The sequence below is a fragment of the Vigna unguiculata genome, chromosome 6, assembly GCF_037176805.1.
Source record: "Vigna unguiculata cultivar grain cowpea cultivar isolate G323 ecotype 2 chromosome 6, ASM3717680v1, whole genome shotgun sequence".
Classification (NCBI taxonomy): domain Eukaryota; kingdom Viridiplantae; phylum Streptophyta; class Magnoliopsida; order Fabales; family Fabaceae; genus Vigna; species Vigna unguiculata.
The window spans coordinates 28,934,454-28,954,416 of record NC_140797.1 but is presented as its reverse complement, the minus strand read 5'-3'; the positions used below and the strand labels follow the sequence as shown (position 1 = coordinate 28,954,416).

The window sequence follows — 19,963 nt, the reverse complement described above, 5'->3', positions numbered from 1 at the left end:
CTATAGTATTACTACAACTGAAAAGAAAAAAAAGTGATAAAATATGCCAAAAATGATTTGAATTAGTTCAAGCTTAGTATGAAGTCTATATAAGTAATGGCATACTAAGAATGATAATCACACAAGTTGATAAGAGTGAAAACAAAGAAAGCATACATAATCAATAGAAAAGATGGTGGAGAAGAGGGTTTTGGCTTTGGTCATGTTTGTTATGGCTTATGGTTTGGCCATAACAAGATTGAGTGAAGGTCAAATGCCTGCTACATGTGATGAGTATAAGCCATTGTTTGCTCCATGTGTGCCTTATTTGGTTAGTCAAGAATTTTCCACTCCAACTCCAAGTTGTTGTGCTGGAGCTGCTCAACAGCTTACAAAAGGAAACAATCCTGCAGCCTTAAAAAACCTCTGTACTTGTTTGGATGCCTCTACAGCTAATTTAGGGTTTCATTTTCATAAATTCATACAACTCCCAACAGCATGCAAGATTAAGCTTTCATATTCTATTGAAAAGTGTGTACATAGTTAAAGTAGTTTTTCAACTGCTGAAACCATACATTCACAACACTTGTAAGGATATATGGTGATGCATGTAAAACAAATAAATGTTATCAAAAGAGGTATCAACTATTTGTAATGACTATTGTTGGTAATTACATCTATATAAAGACATAAATTTTTCCTTTTGTATGTATGTATGAATCTTAAATGTATTTGTGTGACTACGTGATGAAACTAATCATGTGTTTTAAAAGATAAATAACGAAACAACAAATGAATATTCAATTTAATGATTACAAAGGAGGTTAAGTACATGAACTTTGAGTACATTAGAAAAATGGAAGTGGCGATTGAAAAAGATAAACATAGTTTGGAAAGATATCGTGGAGTCAAACTATGATTCTTGGAGAAACTTAAAATCTACAAGTAAAAGTGATTATGATTTCTTGTGATGAAAAGGTTGAAAGAAAATATGTGGGAAGGGATACCGAGAAAATTGGTTTGAAATTAATGTTTCTTGGTTTAGGAGGAGAGGAAATAGGATCTTGTTTGGGGAATGTGGGTCAATGAGGTCTCTATTCCAGAAAAGTATCCCAAACTAGATGCGAATTCCCTTTCCATGGACTCAACAATAGGGGAAGTGGATTTTTGCAACAATGGGTCTTGGGAATGGAAATTAGATTGGTGAAGAGAATGCTTTGAACAGCAAAAATCATAGGTTCATATTGTATTCAATGAGTTAGGCAAGAGTACAATAAACAATGAGGATTGACAACCCACACGAGTCAGGTGGGCTCGAAGACAGAGACAGGTTAAACCGACTTGAAAACCAAGACGGGGCAGCAGGTCCGATGGCCCAAGCAAAACAGGCGAGCTCGGTGACCCACACGGGTTTGGCGGTCCATACAACCTAGAGGTGTCGGGCAAGCCTGACGACCCAGACATGGTGGCAAGCCCAATGACCCGACCGACCCATTGACCCGACAAGTCTGACCGACCCGTTTCCAAATTTATCATGAACTCAAAACATAATTAAGCCTAAAATAAATATTGATAGAATAAAATTTATTTCACAAGAAATTCAATTATTTTATCCAAAATAAAATTGAAATGTAAGGTATTTTAATTTCTTTATCCGAACAAGTTATTTAGAAAATGAAGAGAATTTAATTGCAAGCAATTAAAATATAATGTATTTCAATTTCTCAGCATTGTTGAAATACTTCACCCAAACATAAGGAAATATGTAAATCTCGAGTTCTCCTTAGGATCTAAATTGAGCCTGTGCATTAACAATATTTATTTATGATGTTTTAAACTTTAAAAGAATTACTTATGGTCAAAGAAGGCAGTAGATTTACATGAATTATAAAATTAATGTTACTTTAGTTCAAAGTAATATATATATATATATATATATATATATATATATATATATATATATATATATATATATTTATATATATATATATATATAATTATGTTGAAAAATTATATTCTTTAAATTAAATAGTATTAGGATTAACTACATTAATTTTAATAAATATAATATTAAAAAATAAAATTAATTAATCTAATATTAACCTTAGCAAATACGTCAAATAAATTATAAATTAAAAATATAAGTCAACTTAATTAATATTAATCAAAATAAATATAAATATCTAAATTATATAATTATATAAAATTACCGTTTAGTAAATTATAATAATTTTGTTTAGTTTAATTTGAGGTTGGAGTCAACTCCATTTTTATTAGTTGTCATCTTATTATTTAATACTTAATTAGATATGCTTTTATAGTTGAAAAAAATGACTTGATTTATCCATGTCTTAATCCTTATAATTTACTTATTAATTACAAATAAAATTCAATTATACTATTTTAATAAGAATGACTCTATGTTTAAAATGATTTTGACCAACTTTAATGTTAATGATTATATTTGGCATGGATTTCATATATGTTATTTAATTTAATTTTAAGATTTTTAAAATATATAAAGAGTTATATTAAATAACAAACAAGAATATAAATTAATTAAAATACATTGTATGTAATATTTAACTAAAACTTCTGAAACAAACCTTGACCAAAATATTTTTAAAGTAGTAACTAATTAATGTATTAATAAGTTCAAATGCAAAGGAAACACAAATATTATTTTATTTGTAAGTTTCAAAAGTTTGACTAAACTATAGTATGACTCCAACGGAAAAGAAAAAAAGTTGATAAAATAGGCCAAAAATGATTTGAATTATTTCAAGAAGTCTATATAAGTAATGGCATACTAAGAATGATAATCACACAAGTTGATAAGAGTGAAAACAAAGAAAGCATACATAATCAATAGAAAAGATGGTGGAGAAGAGGGTTTTGGCTTTGGTCATGTTTGTTATGGCTTATGGTTTGGCCATAACAAGATTGAGTGAAGGTCAAATGCCTGTTACATGTGATGAGTATAAGCCATTGTTTGCTCCATGTGTGCCTTATTTGGTTAGTCAAGAATTTTCCACTCCAACTCTAAGTTGTTGTGCTGGAGCTGCTCAACAGCTTACAAAAGGAAACAATCCTGCAGCCTTAAAAAACCTCTGTACTTGTTTGAATGCCTCTACAACTAATTTAGGGTTTCATTTTCAGAAATTCATACAACTCCCAACAGCATGCAAGATTAAGCTTTCATATCCTATTGAAAAGTGTGTACATAGTTAAAGTAGTTTTTCAACTGCTAAAACCATACATTGACAACACTTGTAAGGATATATGGTGATGCATGTAAAACAAATAAATGTTATGAAAGGATGTATCAACTATTTGTAATGACTATTGTTGGTGATTACATCTATATAAAGACATAAATTTTTCCTTTTGTATGTATGTATGAATCTTAAGTGTATTTGTGTGACTACGTGATGAAACTAATCATGTGTTTTGAAAGATAAATAACGAAACAACAAATGAATATTCAATTTAATGATTATAAAGGAGGTTAAGTACATGAACTTTGAGTACATTAGAAAAATGGAAGTGGCGACTGAAAAGGATAAACATAGTTTGGAAAGATATCGTGGGGTCAAACTATGATTCTTGGAGAAACTTAAAATCTACAAGTAAAAGTGGTTATGATTTCTTGTGATGAAAAGGTTGAAAGAAAATATGTGGGAAGGGATACCGAGAAAATTGGTTTGAAATTAATGTTTCTTGCTTTAGGAGGAGAGGAAATAGGATCTTGTTTTGGGAATGTGGGTCAATGAGGTCTCTATTCCAGAAAAGTATCCCAAACTAGATGCGAATTCCCTTTCCATGGATTCAACAATAGGGGAAGTGGATTTTTGCAACAATGGGTCTTGGGAATGGAAATTAGATTGGTGAAGAGAATGCTTCGAACAGGAAAATACATAGGTTCATATTGTATTGAATGAGTTAGGCAAGAGTACTATAAACAATGAGGAGTAACGACCCACTTGAGTCAGGTGGGCTCGAAGACAGAGACAGGTTAAACCGACTTGAAAAACAAGACGGGTCAGCAGGTCCGATGGCCCAAGCAAAGCAGGCGAGCTCGGTGACCCACACGGGTTTGGCGGTCCATATAACCTAGGGGTGTTGGGCAAGCCTGACGACCCAGACATGTTGGCAAGCCCAATGACCCGACCCACCCATTTACCTGACAAGTCTGACCGAACCGTTTTCATATTTATCATGAACTCAAAACATAATTAAGCCTAAAATAAATATTGATAGAAGAAAATTTATTTCACAAGAAATTCAATTATTTTATCCAAAATAAAATTGAAATGTAAGGTATTTTAATTTCTTTATCCGAACAAGTTATTTAGAAAATGAAGAGAATTTAATTGCTAGCAATTAAAATATAATGTAGTTCAATTTCTCAGCATTGTTGAAATACTTCACCCAAACATAAGGAAATATGTAAATCTCGAGTTCTCCTTAGGATCTAAATTGAGCCTGTGCATTAACAATATTTTTTTATGACGTTTTAAACTTTAAAAGAATTACTTATGGTCAAAGAAGGCAGTAGATTTACATGAATTATAAAATTAATGTTAGTTTAGTTAAACGAAATATACATATATATATATATATATATATATATATATATATATAATTATGTGGAAAAATTATATTCTTTAAATTAAATAATATCAGGATTAACTACATTAATTTAAATAAATATAATATTAATAAAATGAAATTAATTAATCAAATATTAACCTTAACAAATACGTCAAATAAATTATAAATTATAAATAAAAGTCAACTTAATTAACATTAATAAAAATAAAAATAAATATATAAATTATATAATTATATAAAATTACCGTTGAGTAAATTATATTACGTTTAGTTTAATTTGACGTTGGAGTCAACTCCATTTTTATTAGTCGTCATCTTATTATTTAATACTTAATTAGATATGTTTTTATGGTTGAAAAAAATGACTTGATTTATCCATGTCTGAGTCCTTATAATTTACTTATTAAATACAAATAAAATTCAATTATATTATTTGAATAAGAATGACTCTATGTTTAAAATGATTTTGACCAACTTCAATGTCAATAATTATATTCGGCATGGTTTTCATATATGTTATTTAATTTAATTTTAAGATTTCTAAAATATATAAATAGTTATATTAAATAACAAACAAGAATATAAATTAATTAAAATACATTGTATGTCATATTTCACTAAAACTTCTGAAACAAACCTAGACCAAAATATTTTTAAAGCAGTAACTAATTAATGTATTAATAAGTTTAAATGCAAAGGAAACACAGATATTATTTGTAAGTTTCTAAAGTTTGACTAAACTATAGTATGGTTCTAACGGAAAAGAAAAAAAGTGATAAAATAGGCCAAAAATGATTTGAATTATTTCAAGCTTAGTATGAAGTCTATATAAGTAATGGCATACTAAGAATGATAATCACACAAGTTGATAAGAGTGAAACAAAGAAAGCAGAGATAATCAAAACAAAAGATGGTGGAGAAGAGGGCTTTGGCTTTGGCCATGTTTGTTATGGCTTATGGTTTGGCCATAACAAGATTGAGTGAAGGTCAAATGCCTGCTACATGTGATGAGTATAAGCCATTGTTTGCTCCATGTGTGCCTTATTTGGTTAGTCAAGAATTTTCCACTCCAACTCCAAGTTGTTGTGCTGGAGCTGCTCAACAGCTTACAAAAGGAAACAATCCTGCAGCCTTAAAAAACCTCTGTACTTGTTTGGATGCCTCTACAGCTAATTTAGGGTTTCATTTTCAGAAATTCATACAACTCCCAACAGCATGCAAGATTAAGCTTTCATATTCTATTGAAAAGTGTGTACATAGTTAAAGTAGTTTTTCAACTGCTGAAACCATACATTCACAACACTTGTAAGGATATATGGTGATGCATGTAAAACAAATAAATGTTATGAACGGAGGTATCAACTATTTGTAATGACTATTATTGGTGATTACATCTATATAAAGACATAAATTTTTCCTTTTGTATGTATGTATGAATCTTAAGTGTATTTGTGTGACTACGTGATGAAACTAATCATGTGTTTTAAAAGATAAATAACGAAACAACAAATGAATATTCAATTTAATGATTATCAAGGAGGTTAAGTACATGAACTTTGAGTACATTAGAAAAATGGAAGTGGCGATTGAAAAAGATAAACATAGTTTGGAAAGATATCGTGGGGTCCAACTATGATTCTTGGAGAAACTTAAAATCTACAAGTAAAAGTGATTATGATTTCTTGTGATGAAAAGGTTGAAAGAAAATATGTGGGAAGGGATACCGAGAAAATTGGTTTGAAATTAATGTTTCTTGGTTTAGGAGGAGAGGAAATAGGATCTTGTTTGGGGAATGTGGGTCAATGAGGTCTCTATTCCAGAAAAGTATCCCAATCTAGATGCGAATTCCCTTTCCATGGATTCAACAATAGGGGAAGTGGATTTTTGCAACAATGGGTCTTGGGAATGGAAATTAGATTGGTGAAGAGAATGCTTCGAACATCAAAAATCATAGGTTCATATTGTATTGAATGAGTTAGGCTGGAGTACAATAAACAATCAGGACTGACGACCCACACGAGTCAGGTGGACTCGAAGACAGAGACAGGTTAAACCGACTTGAAAACCAAGACGGGTCAGCAGGTCCGATGGCCCAAGCAAAACAGGAGAGCTCGGTGACCCACACGGGTTTGGCGGTCCATACAACCTAGAGGTGTCGGGCAAGCCTGACGACCCAGACAATGACCCGACCGACCCATTGACCCGACAAGTCTGACCGACCCGTTTCCAAATTTATCATGAACTCAAAACATAATTAAGCCTAAAATAAATATTGATAGAATAAAATTTATTTCACAAGAAATTCAATTATTTTATCCAAAATAAAATTGAAATGTAAGGTATTTTAATTTCTTTATCTGAACAAGTTATTTAGAAAATGAAGAGAATTTAATTGCAAGCAATTAAAATATAATGTATTTCAATTTCTCAGCATTGTTGAAATACTTCACCCAAACATAATGAAATATGTAAACCTCGAGTTCTCCTTAGGATCTAAATTGAGCCTGTGCATTAACAATATGTTTTTTATGATGTTTTAAACTTTAAAAGAATTACTTATGGTCAAAGAAGGCAGTAGATTTACATGAATTATAAAATTAATGTTACTTTATTTCAAAGTAATATATATATATATATATATATATATATATATATATATATATATATATATATATATATAAAATTATGTTGAAAAATTATATTCTTTAAATTAAATAGTATTAGGATTAACTACATTAATTTAAATAAATATAATATTAAAAAATAAAATTAATTAACCTAATATTAACCTTAACAAATACGTCAAATAAATTATAAATTAAAAATATAAGTCAACTTAATTAATATTAATCAAAATAAATATAAATATCTAAATTATATAATTATATAAAATTACCGTTTAGTAAATTATAATAATTTTGTTTAGTTTAATTTGACGTTGGAATCAACTCCATTTTTATTAGTTGTCATCTTATTATTTAATACTTAATTAGATATGTTTTTATAGTTCAAAAAAATGACTTGATTTATCCATGTCTTAATCCTTATAATTTACTTATTAATTACAAATAAAATTCAATTATACTATTTTAATAAGAATGACTCTATGTTTAAAATGATTTTGACCAACTTCAATGTTAATGATTATATTTGGCATGGATTTCATATATGTTATTTAGTTTAATTTTAAGATTTTTAAAATATATAAAGAGTTATATTAAATAACAAACAAGAATATAAATTAATTAAAATACATTGTATGTAATATTTCACTAAAACTTCTGTTTGTTATGGCTTATGGTTTGGCCATAACAAAGAAAGAGTGAAGGTCAAATGCCTGCTACATGTGATTATGATTTCTTGTGATGAAAAGGTTGAAAGAAAATATGTGGGAAGGGATACCGAGAAAATTGGTTTGAAATTAATGTTTCTTGGTTTAGGAGGAGAGGAAATAGGATCTTGTTTGGGGAATGTGGGTCAATGAGGTCTCTATTCCAGAAAAGTATCCCAATCTAGATGCGAATTCCCTTTCCATGGATTCAACAATAGGGGAAGTGGATTTTTGCAACAATGGGTCTTGGGAATGGAAATTAGATTGGTGAAGAGAATGCTTCGAACATCAAAAATCATAGGTTCATATTGTATTGAATGAGTTAGGCTGGAGTACAATAAACAATGAGGACTGACGACCCACACGAGTCAGGTGGACTCGAAGACAGAGACAGGTTAAACCGACTTGAAAACCAAGACGGGTCAGCAGGTCCGATGGCCCAAGCAAAACAGGAGAGCTCGGTGACCCACACGGGTTTGGCGGTCCATACAACCTAGAGGTGTCGGGCAAGCCTGACGACCCAGACATGTTGGCAAGCTCAATGACCCCACCGACCCATTGACCCGACAAGTCTGACCGACCCGTTTCCAAATTTATCATGAACTCAAAACATAATTAAGCCTAAAATAAATATTGATAGAATAAAATTTATTTCACAAGAAATTCAATTATTTTATCCAAAATAAAATTGAAATGTAAGGTATTTTAATTTCTTTATCCGAACAAGTTATTTAGAAAAAGAAGAGAATTTAATTGCAATCAATTCAAATATAATGTATTTCAATTTCTCAGCATTGTTGAAATATTTCACCCAAACATAAGGAAATATGTAAATCTCGAGTTCTCCTTATGATCTAAATTGAGCCTGTGCATTAATAAAATTTTTTTTATGATGTTTTAACTTTTAAAAGAATTACTTATGGTCAAAGAAGGCAGTAGATTTACATGAATTATAAAATTAATGTTACTTTTAGTGCAAAATAATATATATATATATATATATATATATATATATATATATATATAAAAAATTATGTTGAAAAATTATATTCTTTAAATTAAATAGTATTAGGATTAACTACATTAATTTAAATAAATATAATATTAAAAAATAAAATTAATTAATCTAATATTAACCTCAACAAATATGTCAAATAAATTATAAATTAAAAATATAAGTCAACTTAATTAATATTAATCAAAGTAAATATAAATATCTAAATTATATAATTATATAAAATTACCGTTAGTAAATTATAATAATTTTGTTTAGTTTAATTTGACGTTGGAGTCAATTCCATTTTTATTAGTTGTCATCTTATTATTTAATACTTAATTAGATATGTTTTTGTAGTTGAAAAAAAATGACTTGATTTATCCATGTCTGAATCCTTATAATTTACTTATGAATTACAAATAAAATTCAATTATCCTATTTTAATAAGAATGACTCTATGTTTAAAATGATTTTGACCAACTTCAATGTTAATGATTATATTTGGCATGGATTTCATATATGTTATTTAATTAAATTTTAAGATTTTTAAAGTATATAAACAGTTATATTAAATAACAAACAAGAATATAAATTAATTAAAATACATTGTATGTAATATTTAACTAAAACTTTTGAAACAAACCTTGACCAAAATATTTTTAAAGTAGTAACTAATTAATGTATTAATAAGTTCAAATGCAAAGGAAATACAAATATTATTTGTAAGTTTCAAAAGTTTGACTAAACTATAGTATGACTCCAACGGAAATGAAAAAAAGTTGATAAAATAGGCCAAAAATGATTTGAATTATTTCAAGCTTAGTATGAAGTCTATATAAGTAATGGCATACTAAGAATGATAATCACACAAGTTGATAAGAGTGAAAACAAAGAAAGCATACATAATCAATAGAAAAGATGGTGGAGAAGAGGGTTTTGGCTTTGGTCATGTTTGTTATGGCTTATGGTTTGGCCATAACAAGATTGAGTGAAGGTCAAATGCCTGCTACATGTGATGAGTATAAGCAATTGTTTGCTCCATGTGTGCCATATTTGGTTAGTCAAGAATTTTCCACTCCAACTCCAAGTTGTTGTGCTGGAGCTGCTCAACAGCTTACAAAAGGAAACAATCCTGCAGCCTTAAAAAACCTCTGTACTTGTTTGGATGCCTCTACAGCTAATTTAGGGTTTCATTTTCATAAATTCATACAACTCCCAACAGCATGCAAGATTAAGCTTTCATATTCTATTGAAAAGTTTGTACATAGTTAAAGTAGTTTTTCAAATGCTGAAACCAAACATTCACAACACTTGTAAGGATATATGGTGATGCATGTAAAACAAATAAATGTTATGAAAGGAGGTATCAATTATTGGTAATGACTATTGTTGGTGATTACATCTATATAAAGACATAAATTTTTCCTTTTGTATGTATGTATTAATCTTAAGTGTATTTGTGTGACTACGTGATGAAACTAATCATGTGTTTTAAAAGATAAATAACGAAACAACAAATGAATATTCAATTTAATGACTATAAAGGAGGTTAAGTACATGAACTTTGAGTACATTAGAAAAATGGAAGTGGCGATTGAAAAAGATAAACATAGTTTGGAAAAATATCGTGGAGTCAAACTATGATTCTTGGAGAAACTTAAAATCTACAAGTAAAAGTGATTATGATTTCTTGTGATGAAAAGATTTAAGGAAAACATGTGGGAAGGGATACCGAGACAATTGGTTTGAAATTAATGTTTCTTGGTTTAGGAGGAGAGGAAGTAGGATCTTGTTTTGGGAATGTTGGTCAATGAGGTCTCTATTCCAAAAAAGTATCCCAAACTAGATGTGAATTCCCTTTCCATGGATTCAACAATAGGGGAAGTGGATTTTTGCAACAATGGGTCTTGGGAATGGAAATTAGATTGGTGAAGAGAATGCTTCGAACAGGAAAAATCATAGGTTCATATTGTATTGAATGAGTTAGGCAAGAGTACAATAAACAATAAGGACTGACGACCCACAGGAGTGAGGTGGGCTCGAAGACAGAGACAGGTTAAACCGACTTGAAAACCAAGACAGGTCAGCAGGTCCGATGGCCCAAGCAAAGCGGGCGAGCTCGGTGACCCACACGGGTTTGGTGGTCCATACCACCTAGGGGTGTCGGGCAAGCCTGACGACCCAGACATGTTGGCAAGCCCAATGACCCGACCGACCCATTGACCCGACAAGTTTGACCGACCCGATTCCAAATTTATCATGAACTGAAAACATAATTAAGCCTAAAATAAATATTGCTAGAATAAAATTTATTTCACAAGAAATTCAATTATTTTATCCAAAATAAAATTGAAATGTAAGGTATTTTAATTTCTTTATCCAAACAAGTTATTTAGAAAATGAAGAGAATTTAATTGCATGCAATTCAAATATAATGTATTTCAATTTCTCAGCATTGTTGAAATACTTCACCCAAACATAAGGAAATATGTAAATCTCGAGTTCTTCTTAGGATCTAAATTGACTCTGTGCATTAACAATATTTTTTTTATGATGTTTTAAACTTTAAAAGAATTACTTATGGTCAAAGAAGGTAGTAGATTTAAATCAATTATAAAATTAATGTTAGTTTAGTTAAAAGTGATATATATATATATATATATATATATATATATATATAATTATGTTGAAAAATTATATTCTTTCAATTAAATAATATCAGGATTAACTACATTAATTTAAATAAATATAATATTAAAAAATAAAATTAATTAATCTAATATTAACCTTAACAAATACGTCAAATAAATTATAAATTATAAATAAAAGACAACTTAATTAACATTAATCAAAATAAATATAAATATATAAATTATATAATTATATAAAATTACCGTTGAGTAAATTATATTAATTTTGTTTAGTTTAATTTGACGTTGGAATCAACTCCATTTTTATTAGTCGTCATCTTATTATTTAATACTTAATTAGATATGTTTTTAAAGTTGAAAAAAATGAATTTATTTATTCATGTCGGAGTCCTTATAATTTACTTATTAATTACAAATAAAATTCGATTATATTATTTGAATAAGAATGACTATATGTATAAACTGATTTTGACCAACTTCAATGTCAATGATTATATTTGGCATGGTTTTCATATATGTTATTTAATTTAATTTTAAGATTTTTAAAATATATAAATAGTTATATTAAATAACAAACAAGAATATAAATTAATTAAAATACATTGTATGTAATATTTCACTAAAACTTCTGAAAAAAACCTAGACCAAAATATTCTTAAAGCAGTAACTAATTAATGTATTAATAAGTTTAAATCCAAAGGAAACACAGATATTATTTGTAAGTTTCTAAAGTTTGACTAAACTATAGTATGGCTCCAACGGAAAAGAAAAAAAGTGATAAAATAGGCCAAAAATGATTTGAATTATTTCAAGCTTAGTATGAAGTCTATATAAGTAATGGCATACTAAGAATGATAATCACTCAAGTTGATAAGAGTGAAAACAAAGAAAGCATACATAATCAATAGAAAAGATGGTGGAGAAGAGGGTTTTGGCTTTGGTCATGTTTGTTATGGCTTATGGTTTGGCGATAACAAGATTGAGTGAAGGTCAAATGCATGCTACATGTGATGAGTATAAGCCATTGTTTGCTCCATGTGTGCCTTATTTGGTTAGTCAAGAATTTTCCACTCCAACTCCAAGTTGTTGTGCTGGAGCTGCTCAACAGCTTACAAAAGGAAACAATCCTGCAGCCTTAAAAAACCTCTGTACTTGTTTGGATGCCTCTACAGCTAATTTAGGGTTTCATTTTCATAAATTCATACAACTCCCAACAGCATGCAAGATTAAGCTTTCATATTCTATTGAAAAGTGTGTACATAGTTAAAGTAGTTTTTCAACTGCTGAAACCATACATTCACAACACTTGTAAGGATATATGGTGATGCATATAAAACGAATAAATGTTATGAAAAGAGGTATCAACTATTTGTAATGACTATTGTTGGTGATTACATCTATATAAAGACATAAATTTTTCCTTTTGTATGTATGTATGAATCTTAAGTGTATTTGTGTGACTACGTGATGAAACTAATCATGTGTTTTAAAAGATAAATAACGAAACAACAAATGAATATTCAATTTAATGATTATAAAGGAGGTTAGGTACATGAACTTTGAGTACATTAGAAAAATGGAAGTGGCGATTGAAAAAGATAAACATAGTTTGGAAAGTTATCAGAGTCAAACTATGATTCTTGGAGAAACTTAAAATCTACAAGTAAAAGTGATTATGATTTCTTGTGATGAAAAGATTTAAGGAAAACATGTGGGAAGGGATACCGAGAAAATTGGTTTGAAATTAATGTTTCTTGGTTTAGGATGAGAGGAAATAGGATCTTGTTTTGGGAATGTGGGTCAATGAGGTCTCTATTCCAGAAAAGTATCCCAAACTAGATGTGAATTCCCTTTCCATGGATTCAACAATAGCGGAAGTGGATTTTTGCAACAATGGGTCTTGGGAATGGAAATTAGATTAGTGAAGAGAATGCTTCGAACAGGAAAAATCATAGGTTCATATTGTATTGAATGAGTTAGGCAAGAGTACAATAAACAATGAGGACTGACGACCCACACGAGTCAGGTGGGCTCGAAGACAGAGACAGGTTAAACCGACTTGGAAACCAAGACGGGTCAGCAGGTCACGGGCGAGCTCGGTGCCCCACACGGGTTTGGCGGTCCATACAACCTAGAGGTGTCGGGCAAGCCTGACGACCCAGACATGTTGGGCAACCCCAACGACCCGACCGACCCATTGACCCGACAAGTCTGACCGACCCGTTTCCATATTTATCATGAACTCAACACATAATTAAGCCTAAAATAAATATTGATAGAATAAAATTTATTTCACAAGAAATTCAATGATTGTATCCAAAATAAAATTGAAATGTAAGGTATTTTAATTTCTTTATCCGAACAAGTCATTTAGAAAATGAGGAGAAGTTAATTGCAAGCAATTCAAATATAATGTATTTCAATTTCTCAGCATTGTTGAAATACTTCACCCAAACATAAGGAAATATGTAAATCTCGAGTTCTTCTTAGGATCTAAATTGAGTCTGTGCATTAACAATATTTTTTTATGATGTTTTAAACTTTAAAAGAATTACTTATGGTCAAAGAAGGCAGTAGATTTACATTAATTATAAAATTAATGTTAGTTTAGTTAAACGTAATATATATATATATATATATATATATATATATATATAATTATGTGGAAAAATTATATTCTTTCAATTAAATAATATCAGGATTAACTACATTAATTTAAATAAATATAATATTAAAAAATAAAATTAATTAATCTAATATTAACCTTAACAAATACGTCAAATAAATTATAAATTATAAATAAAAGTCAACTTAATTAACATTAATCAAAATAAATATAAATATATAAATTATATAATTAAATAAAATTACCATCGAGTAAATTATATTAATTTTGTTTAGTTTAATTTGACGTTGGAGTCAACACCATTTTTATTAGTCGTCATCCTATTATTTAATATTTAATTAGATATGTTTTTACACTTGAAAAAAATGACTTGATTTATCCATGTATGAGTTCTTATAATTTACTTATTAATTACAAATAAAATTCAATTATATTATTTTAATAAGAAGGACTCTATGTTTAAAATGATTTTGACCAACTTCAATGTCAATGATTATATTTGGCATGGATTTCATATATGTTATTTAATTTAATTTTAAGATTTTTAAAATATATAAACAGTTATATTAAATAACAAACAAGAATATAAATTAATTAAAATACATTGTATGTAATATTTCACTCAAACTTCTCAAACAAACCCTGACCAAAATATTTTTAAAGCAGTAACTAATTAATGTATTAATAAGTTCAAAAGCAAAGGAAAGACAAACATTATTTGTAAGTTTCAAATGTTTGACTAAGCTATAGTATTACTACAACTGAAAAGAAAAAAAAGTGATAAAATATGCCAAAAATGATTTGAATTAGTTCAAGCTTAGTATGAAGTCTATATAAGTAATGGCATACTAAGAATGATAATCACACAAGTTGATAAGAGTGAAAACAAAGAAAGCATACATAATCAATAGAAAAGATGGTGGAGAAGAGGGTTTTGGCTTTGGTCATGTTTGTTATGGCTTATGGTTTGGCCATAACAAGATTGAGTGAAGGTCAAATGCCTGCTACATGTGATGAGTATAAGCCATTGTTTGCTCCATGTGTGCCTTATTTGGTTAGTCAAGAATTTTCCACTCCAACTCCAAGTTGTTGTGCTGGAGCTGCTCAACAGCTTACAAAAGGAAACAATCCTGCAGCCTTAAAAAACCTCTGTACTTGTTTGGATGCCTCTACAGCTAATTTAGGGTTTCATTTTCATAAATTCATACAACTCCCAACAACATGCAAGATTAAGCTTTCATATTCTATTGAAAAGTGTGTACATAGTTAAAGTAGTTTTTCAACTGCTGAAACCATACATTCACAACACTTGTAAGGATATATGGTGATGCATGTAAAACAAATAAATGTTATCAAAAGAGGTATCAACTATTTGTAATGACTATTGTTGGTAATTACATCTATATAAAGACATAAATTTTTCCTTTTGTATGTATGTATGAATCTTAAATGTATTTGTGTGACTACGTGATGAAACTAATCATGTGTTTTAAAAGATAAATAACGAAACAACAAATGAATATTCAATTTAATGATTACAAAGGAGGTTAAGTACATGAACTTTGAGTACATTAGAAAAATGGAAGTGGCGATTGAAAAAGATAAACATAGTTTGGAAAGATATCGTGGAGTCAAACTATGATTCTTGGAGAAACTTAAAATCTACAAGTAAAAGTGATTATGATTTCTTGTGATGAAAAGGTTGAAAGAAAATATGTGGGAAGGGATACCGAGAAAATTGGTTTGAAATTAATGTTTCTTGGTTTAGGAGGAGAGGAAATAGGATCTTGTTTGGGGAATGTGGGTCAATGAGGTCTCTATTCCAGAAAAGTATCCCAAACTAGATGCGAATTCCCTTTCCATGGACTCAACAATAGGGGAAGTGGATTTTTGCAACAATGGGTCTTGGGAATGGAAATTAGATTGGTGAAGAGAATGCTTTGAACAGCAAAAATCATAGGTTCATATTGTATTCAATGAGTTAGGCAAGAGTACAATAAACAATGAGGATTGACAACCCACACGAGTCAGGTGGGCTCGAAGACAGAGACAGGTTAAACCGACTTGAAAACCAAGACGGGGCAGCAGGTCCGATGGCCCAAGCAAAACAGGCGAGCTCGGTGACCCACACGGGTTTGGCGGTCCATACAACCTAGAGGTGTCGGGCAAGCCTGACGACCCAGACATGGTGGCAAGCCCAATGACCCGACCGACCCATTGACCCGACAAGTCTGACCGACCCGTTTCCAAATTTATCATGAACTCAAAACATAATTAAGCCTAAAATAAATATTGATAGAATAAAATTTATTTCACAAGAAATTCAATTATTTTATCCAAAATAAAATTGAAATGTAAGGTATTTTAATTTCTTTATCCGAACAAGTTATTTAGAAAATGAAGAGAATTTAATTGCAAGCAATTAAAATATAATGTATTTCAATTTCTCAGCATTGTTGAAATACTTCACCCAAACATAAGGAAATATGTAAATCTCGAGTTCTCCTTAGGATCTAAATTGAGCCTGTGCATTAACAATATTTATTTATGATGTTTTAAACTTTAAAAGAATTACTTATGGTCAAAGAAGGCAGTAGATTTACATGAATTATAAAATTAATGTTACTTTAGTTCAAAGTAATATATATATATATATATATATATATATATATATATATATATATATATATTTATATATATATATATATATAATTATGTTGAAAAATTATATTCTTTAAATTAAATAGTATTAGGATTAACTACATTAATTTTAATAAATATAATATTAAAAAATAAAATTAATTAATCTAATATTAACCTTAGCAAATACGTCAAATAAATTATAAATTAAAAATATAAGTCAACTTAATTAATATTAATCAAAATAAATATAAATATCTAAATTATATAATTATATAAAATTACCGTTTAGTAAATTATAATAATTTTGTTTAGTTTAATTTGAGGTTGGAGTCAACTCCATTTTTATTAGTTGTCATCTTATTATTTAATACTTAATTAGATATGCTTTTATAGTTGAAAAAAATGACTTGATTTATCCATGTCTTAATCCTTATAATTTACTTATTAATTACAAATAAAATTCAATTATACTATTTTAATAAGAATGACTCTATGTTTAAAATGATTTTGACCAACTTTAATGTTAATGATTATATTTGGCATGGATTTCATATATGTTATTTAATTTAATTTTAAGATTTTTAAAATATATAAAGAGTTATATTAAATAACAAACAAGAATATAAATTAATTAAAATACATTGTATGTAATATTTAACTAAAACTTCTGAAACAAACCTTGACCAAAATATTTTTAAAGTAGTAACTAATTAATGTATTAATAAGTTCAAATGCAAAGGAAACACAAATATTATTTTATTTGTAAGTTTCAAAAGTTTGACTAAACTATAGTATGACTCCAACGGAAAAGAAAAAAAGTTGATAAAATAGGCCAAAAATGATTTGAATTATTTCAAGAAGTCTATATAAGTAATGGCATACTAAGAATGATAATCACACAAGTTGATAAGAGTGAAAACAAAGAAAGCATACATAATCAATAGAAAAGATGGTGGAGAAGAGGGTTTTGGCTTTGGTCATGTTTGTTATGGCTTATGGTTTGGCCATAACAAGATTGAGTGAAGGTCAAATGCCTGTTACATGTGATGAGTATAAGCCATTGTTTGCTCCATGTGTGCCTTATTTGGTTAGTCAAGAATTTTCCACTCCAACTCTAAGTTGTTGTGCTGGAGCTGCTCAACAGCTTACAAAAGGAAACAATCCTGCAGCCTTAAAAAACCTCTGTACTTGTTTGAATGCCTCTACAACTAATTTAGGGTTTCATTTTCAGAAATTCATACAACTCCCAACAGCATGCAAGATTAAGCTTTCATATCCTATTGAAAAGTGTGTACATAGTTAAAGTAGTTTTTCAACTGCTAAAACCATACATTGACAACACTTGTAAGGATATATGGTGATGCATGTAAAACAAATAAATGTTATGAAAGGATGTATCAACTATTTGTAATGACTATTGTTGGTGATTACATCTATATAAAGACATAAATTTTTCCTTTTGTATGTATGTATGAATCTTAAGTGTATTTGTGTGACTACGTGATGAAACTAATCATGTGTTTTGAAAGATAAATAACGAAACAACAAATGAATATTCAATTTAATGATTATAAAGGAGATTAAGTACATGAACTTTGAGTACATTAGAAAAATGGAAGTGGCGACTGAAAAGGATAAACATAGTTTGGAAAGATATCGTGGGGTCAAACTATGATTCTTGGAGAAACTTAAAATCTACAAGTAAAAGTGGTTATGATTTCTTGTGATGAAAAGGTTGAAAGAAAATATGTGGGAAGGGATACCGAGAAAATTGGTTTGAAATTAATGTTTCTTGCTTTAGGAGGAGAGGAAATAGGATCTTGTTTTGGGAATGTGGGTCAATGAGGTCTCTATTCCAGAAAAGTATCCCAAACTAGATGCGAATTCCCTTTCCATGGATTCAACAATAGGGGAAGTGGATTTTTGCAACAATGGGTCTTGGGAATGGAAATTAGATTGGTGAAGAGAATGCTTCGAACAGGAAAATACATAGGTTCATATTGTATTGAATGAGTTAGGCAAGAGTACTATAAACAATGAGGAGTAACGACCCACTTGAGTCAGGTGGGCTCGAAGACAGAGACAGGTTAAACCGACTTGAAAAACAAGACGGGTCAGCAGGTCCGATGGCCCAAGCAAAGCAGGCGAGCTCGGTGACCCACACGGGTTTGGCGGTCCATATAACCTAGGGGTGTTGGGCAAGCCTGACGACCCAGACATGTTGGCAAGCCCAATGACCCGACCCACCCATTTACCTGACAAGTCTGACCGAACCGTTTTCATATTTATCATGAACTCAAAACATAATTAAGCCTAAAATAAATATTGATAGAAGAAAATTTATTTCACAAGAAATTCAATTATTTTATCCAAAATAAAATTGAAATGTAAGGTATTTTAATTTCTTTATCCGAACAAGTTATTTAGAAAATGAAGAGAATTTAATTGCTAGCAATTAAAATATAATGTAGTTCAATTTCTCAGCATTGTTGAAATACTTCACCCAAACATAAGGAAATATGTAAATCTCGAGTTCTCCTTAGGATCTAAATTGAGCCTGTGCATTAACAATATTTTTTTATGACGTTTTAAACTTTAAAAGAATTACTTATGGTCAAAGAAGGCAGTAGATTTACATGAATTATAAAATTAATGTTAGTTTAGTTAAACGAAATATACATATATATATATATATATATATATATAATTATGTGGAAAAATTATATTCTTTAAATTAAATAATATCAGGATTAACTACATTAATTTAAATAAATATAATATTAATAAAATGAAATTAATTAATCAAATATTAACCTTAACAAATACGTCAAATAAATTATAAATTATAAATAAAAGTCAACTTAATTAACATTAATAAAAATAAAAATAAATATATAAATTATATAATTATATAAAATTACCGTTGAGTAAATTATATTACGTTTAGTTTAATTTGACGTTGGAGTCAACTCCATTTTTATTAGTCGTCATCTTATTATTTAATACTTAATTAGATATGTTTTTATGGTTGAAAAAAATGACTTGATTTATCCATGTCTGAGTCCTTATAATTTACTTATTAAATACAAATAAAATTCAATTATATTATTTGAATAAGAATG

General features: G+C 29.0%; 5 protein-coding genes across 5 annotated transcripts; all 5 read left to right on the top strand.

The window, feature by feature from the left end:
- Positions 1-172: 172 nt before the first annotated feature.
- Positions 173-526, top strand: LOC146885740 (non-specific lipid-transfer protein D, cotyledon-specific isoform-like). The gene has a single exon (XM_085675074.1). It carries the CDS (start codon positions 173-175, stop codon positions 524-526), a length of 354 nt encoding a protein of 117 aa, XP_085531200.1.
- A 2,330-nt stretch (positions 527-2,856) lies between these two features.
- On the top strand, positions 2,857-3,210 carry LOC146885739 (non-specific lipid-transfer protein D, cotyledon-specific isoform-like). Its single transcript, XM_085675073.1, has one exon. It carries the CDS (start codon positions 2,857-2,859, stop codon positions 3,208-3,210), a length of 354 nt encoding a protein of 117 aa, XP_085531199.1.
- Positions 3,211-5,503: 2,293 nt separating this feature from the next.
- LOC114188437 (non-specific lipid-transfer protein D, cotyledon-specific isoform-like) lies at positions 5,504-5,857 on the top strand. Its single transcript, XM_028077019.2, has one exon. It carries the CDS (start codon positions 5,504-5,506, stop codon positions 5,855-5,857), a length of 354 nt encoding a protein of 117 aa, XP_027932820.2.
- Positions 5,858-9,839: 3,982 nt separating this feature from the next.
- LOC146885738 (non-specific lipid-transfer protein D, cotyledon-specific isoform-like) lies at positions 9,840-10,193 on the top strand. Its single transcript, XM_085675072.1, has one exon. It carries the CDS (start codon positions 9,840-9,842, stop codon positions 10,191-10,193), a length of 354 nt encoding a protein of 117 aa, XP_085531198.1.
- Positions 10,194-17,790: 7,597 nt separating this feature from the next.
- On the top strand, positions 17,791-18,144 carry LOC146885737 (non-specific lipid-transfer protein D, cotyledon-specific isoform-like). Its single transcript, XM_085675071.1, has one exon. The coding sequence runs from the start codon at positions 17,791-17,793 to the stop codon at positions 18,142-18,144; it is 354 nt and encodes a 117-aa protein (XP_085531197.1).
- The last annotated feature ends 1,819 nt before the right edge of the window (positions 18,145-19,963 follow it).

Coding starts and splice junctions, on each gene's coding strand:
- LOC146885739 (XM_085675073.1), top strand. CDS start 2,857: ATGGTGGAGAAGAGGGTTTTGGCTTTGGTCATGTTTGTTATGGCTTAT.
- LOC146885740 (XM_085675074.1), top strand. CDS start 173: ATGGTGGAGAAGAGGGTTTTGGCTTTGGTCATGTTTGTTATGGCTTAT.
- LOC146885738 (XM_085675072.1), top strand. CDS start 9,840: ATGGTGGAGAAGAGGGTTTTGGCTTTGGTCATGTTTGTTATGGCTTAT.
- LOC146885737 (XM_085675071.1), top strand. CDS start 17,791: ATGGTGGAGAAGAGGGTTTTGGCTTTGGTCATGTTTGTTATGGCTTAT.
- LOC114188437 (XM_028077019.2), top strand. CDS start 5,504: ATGGTGGAGAAGAGGGCTTTGGCTTTGGCCATGTTTGTTATGGCTTAT.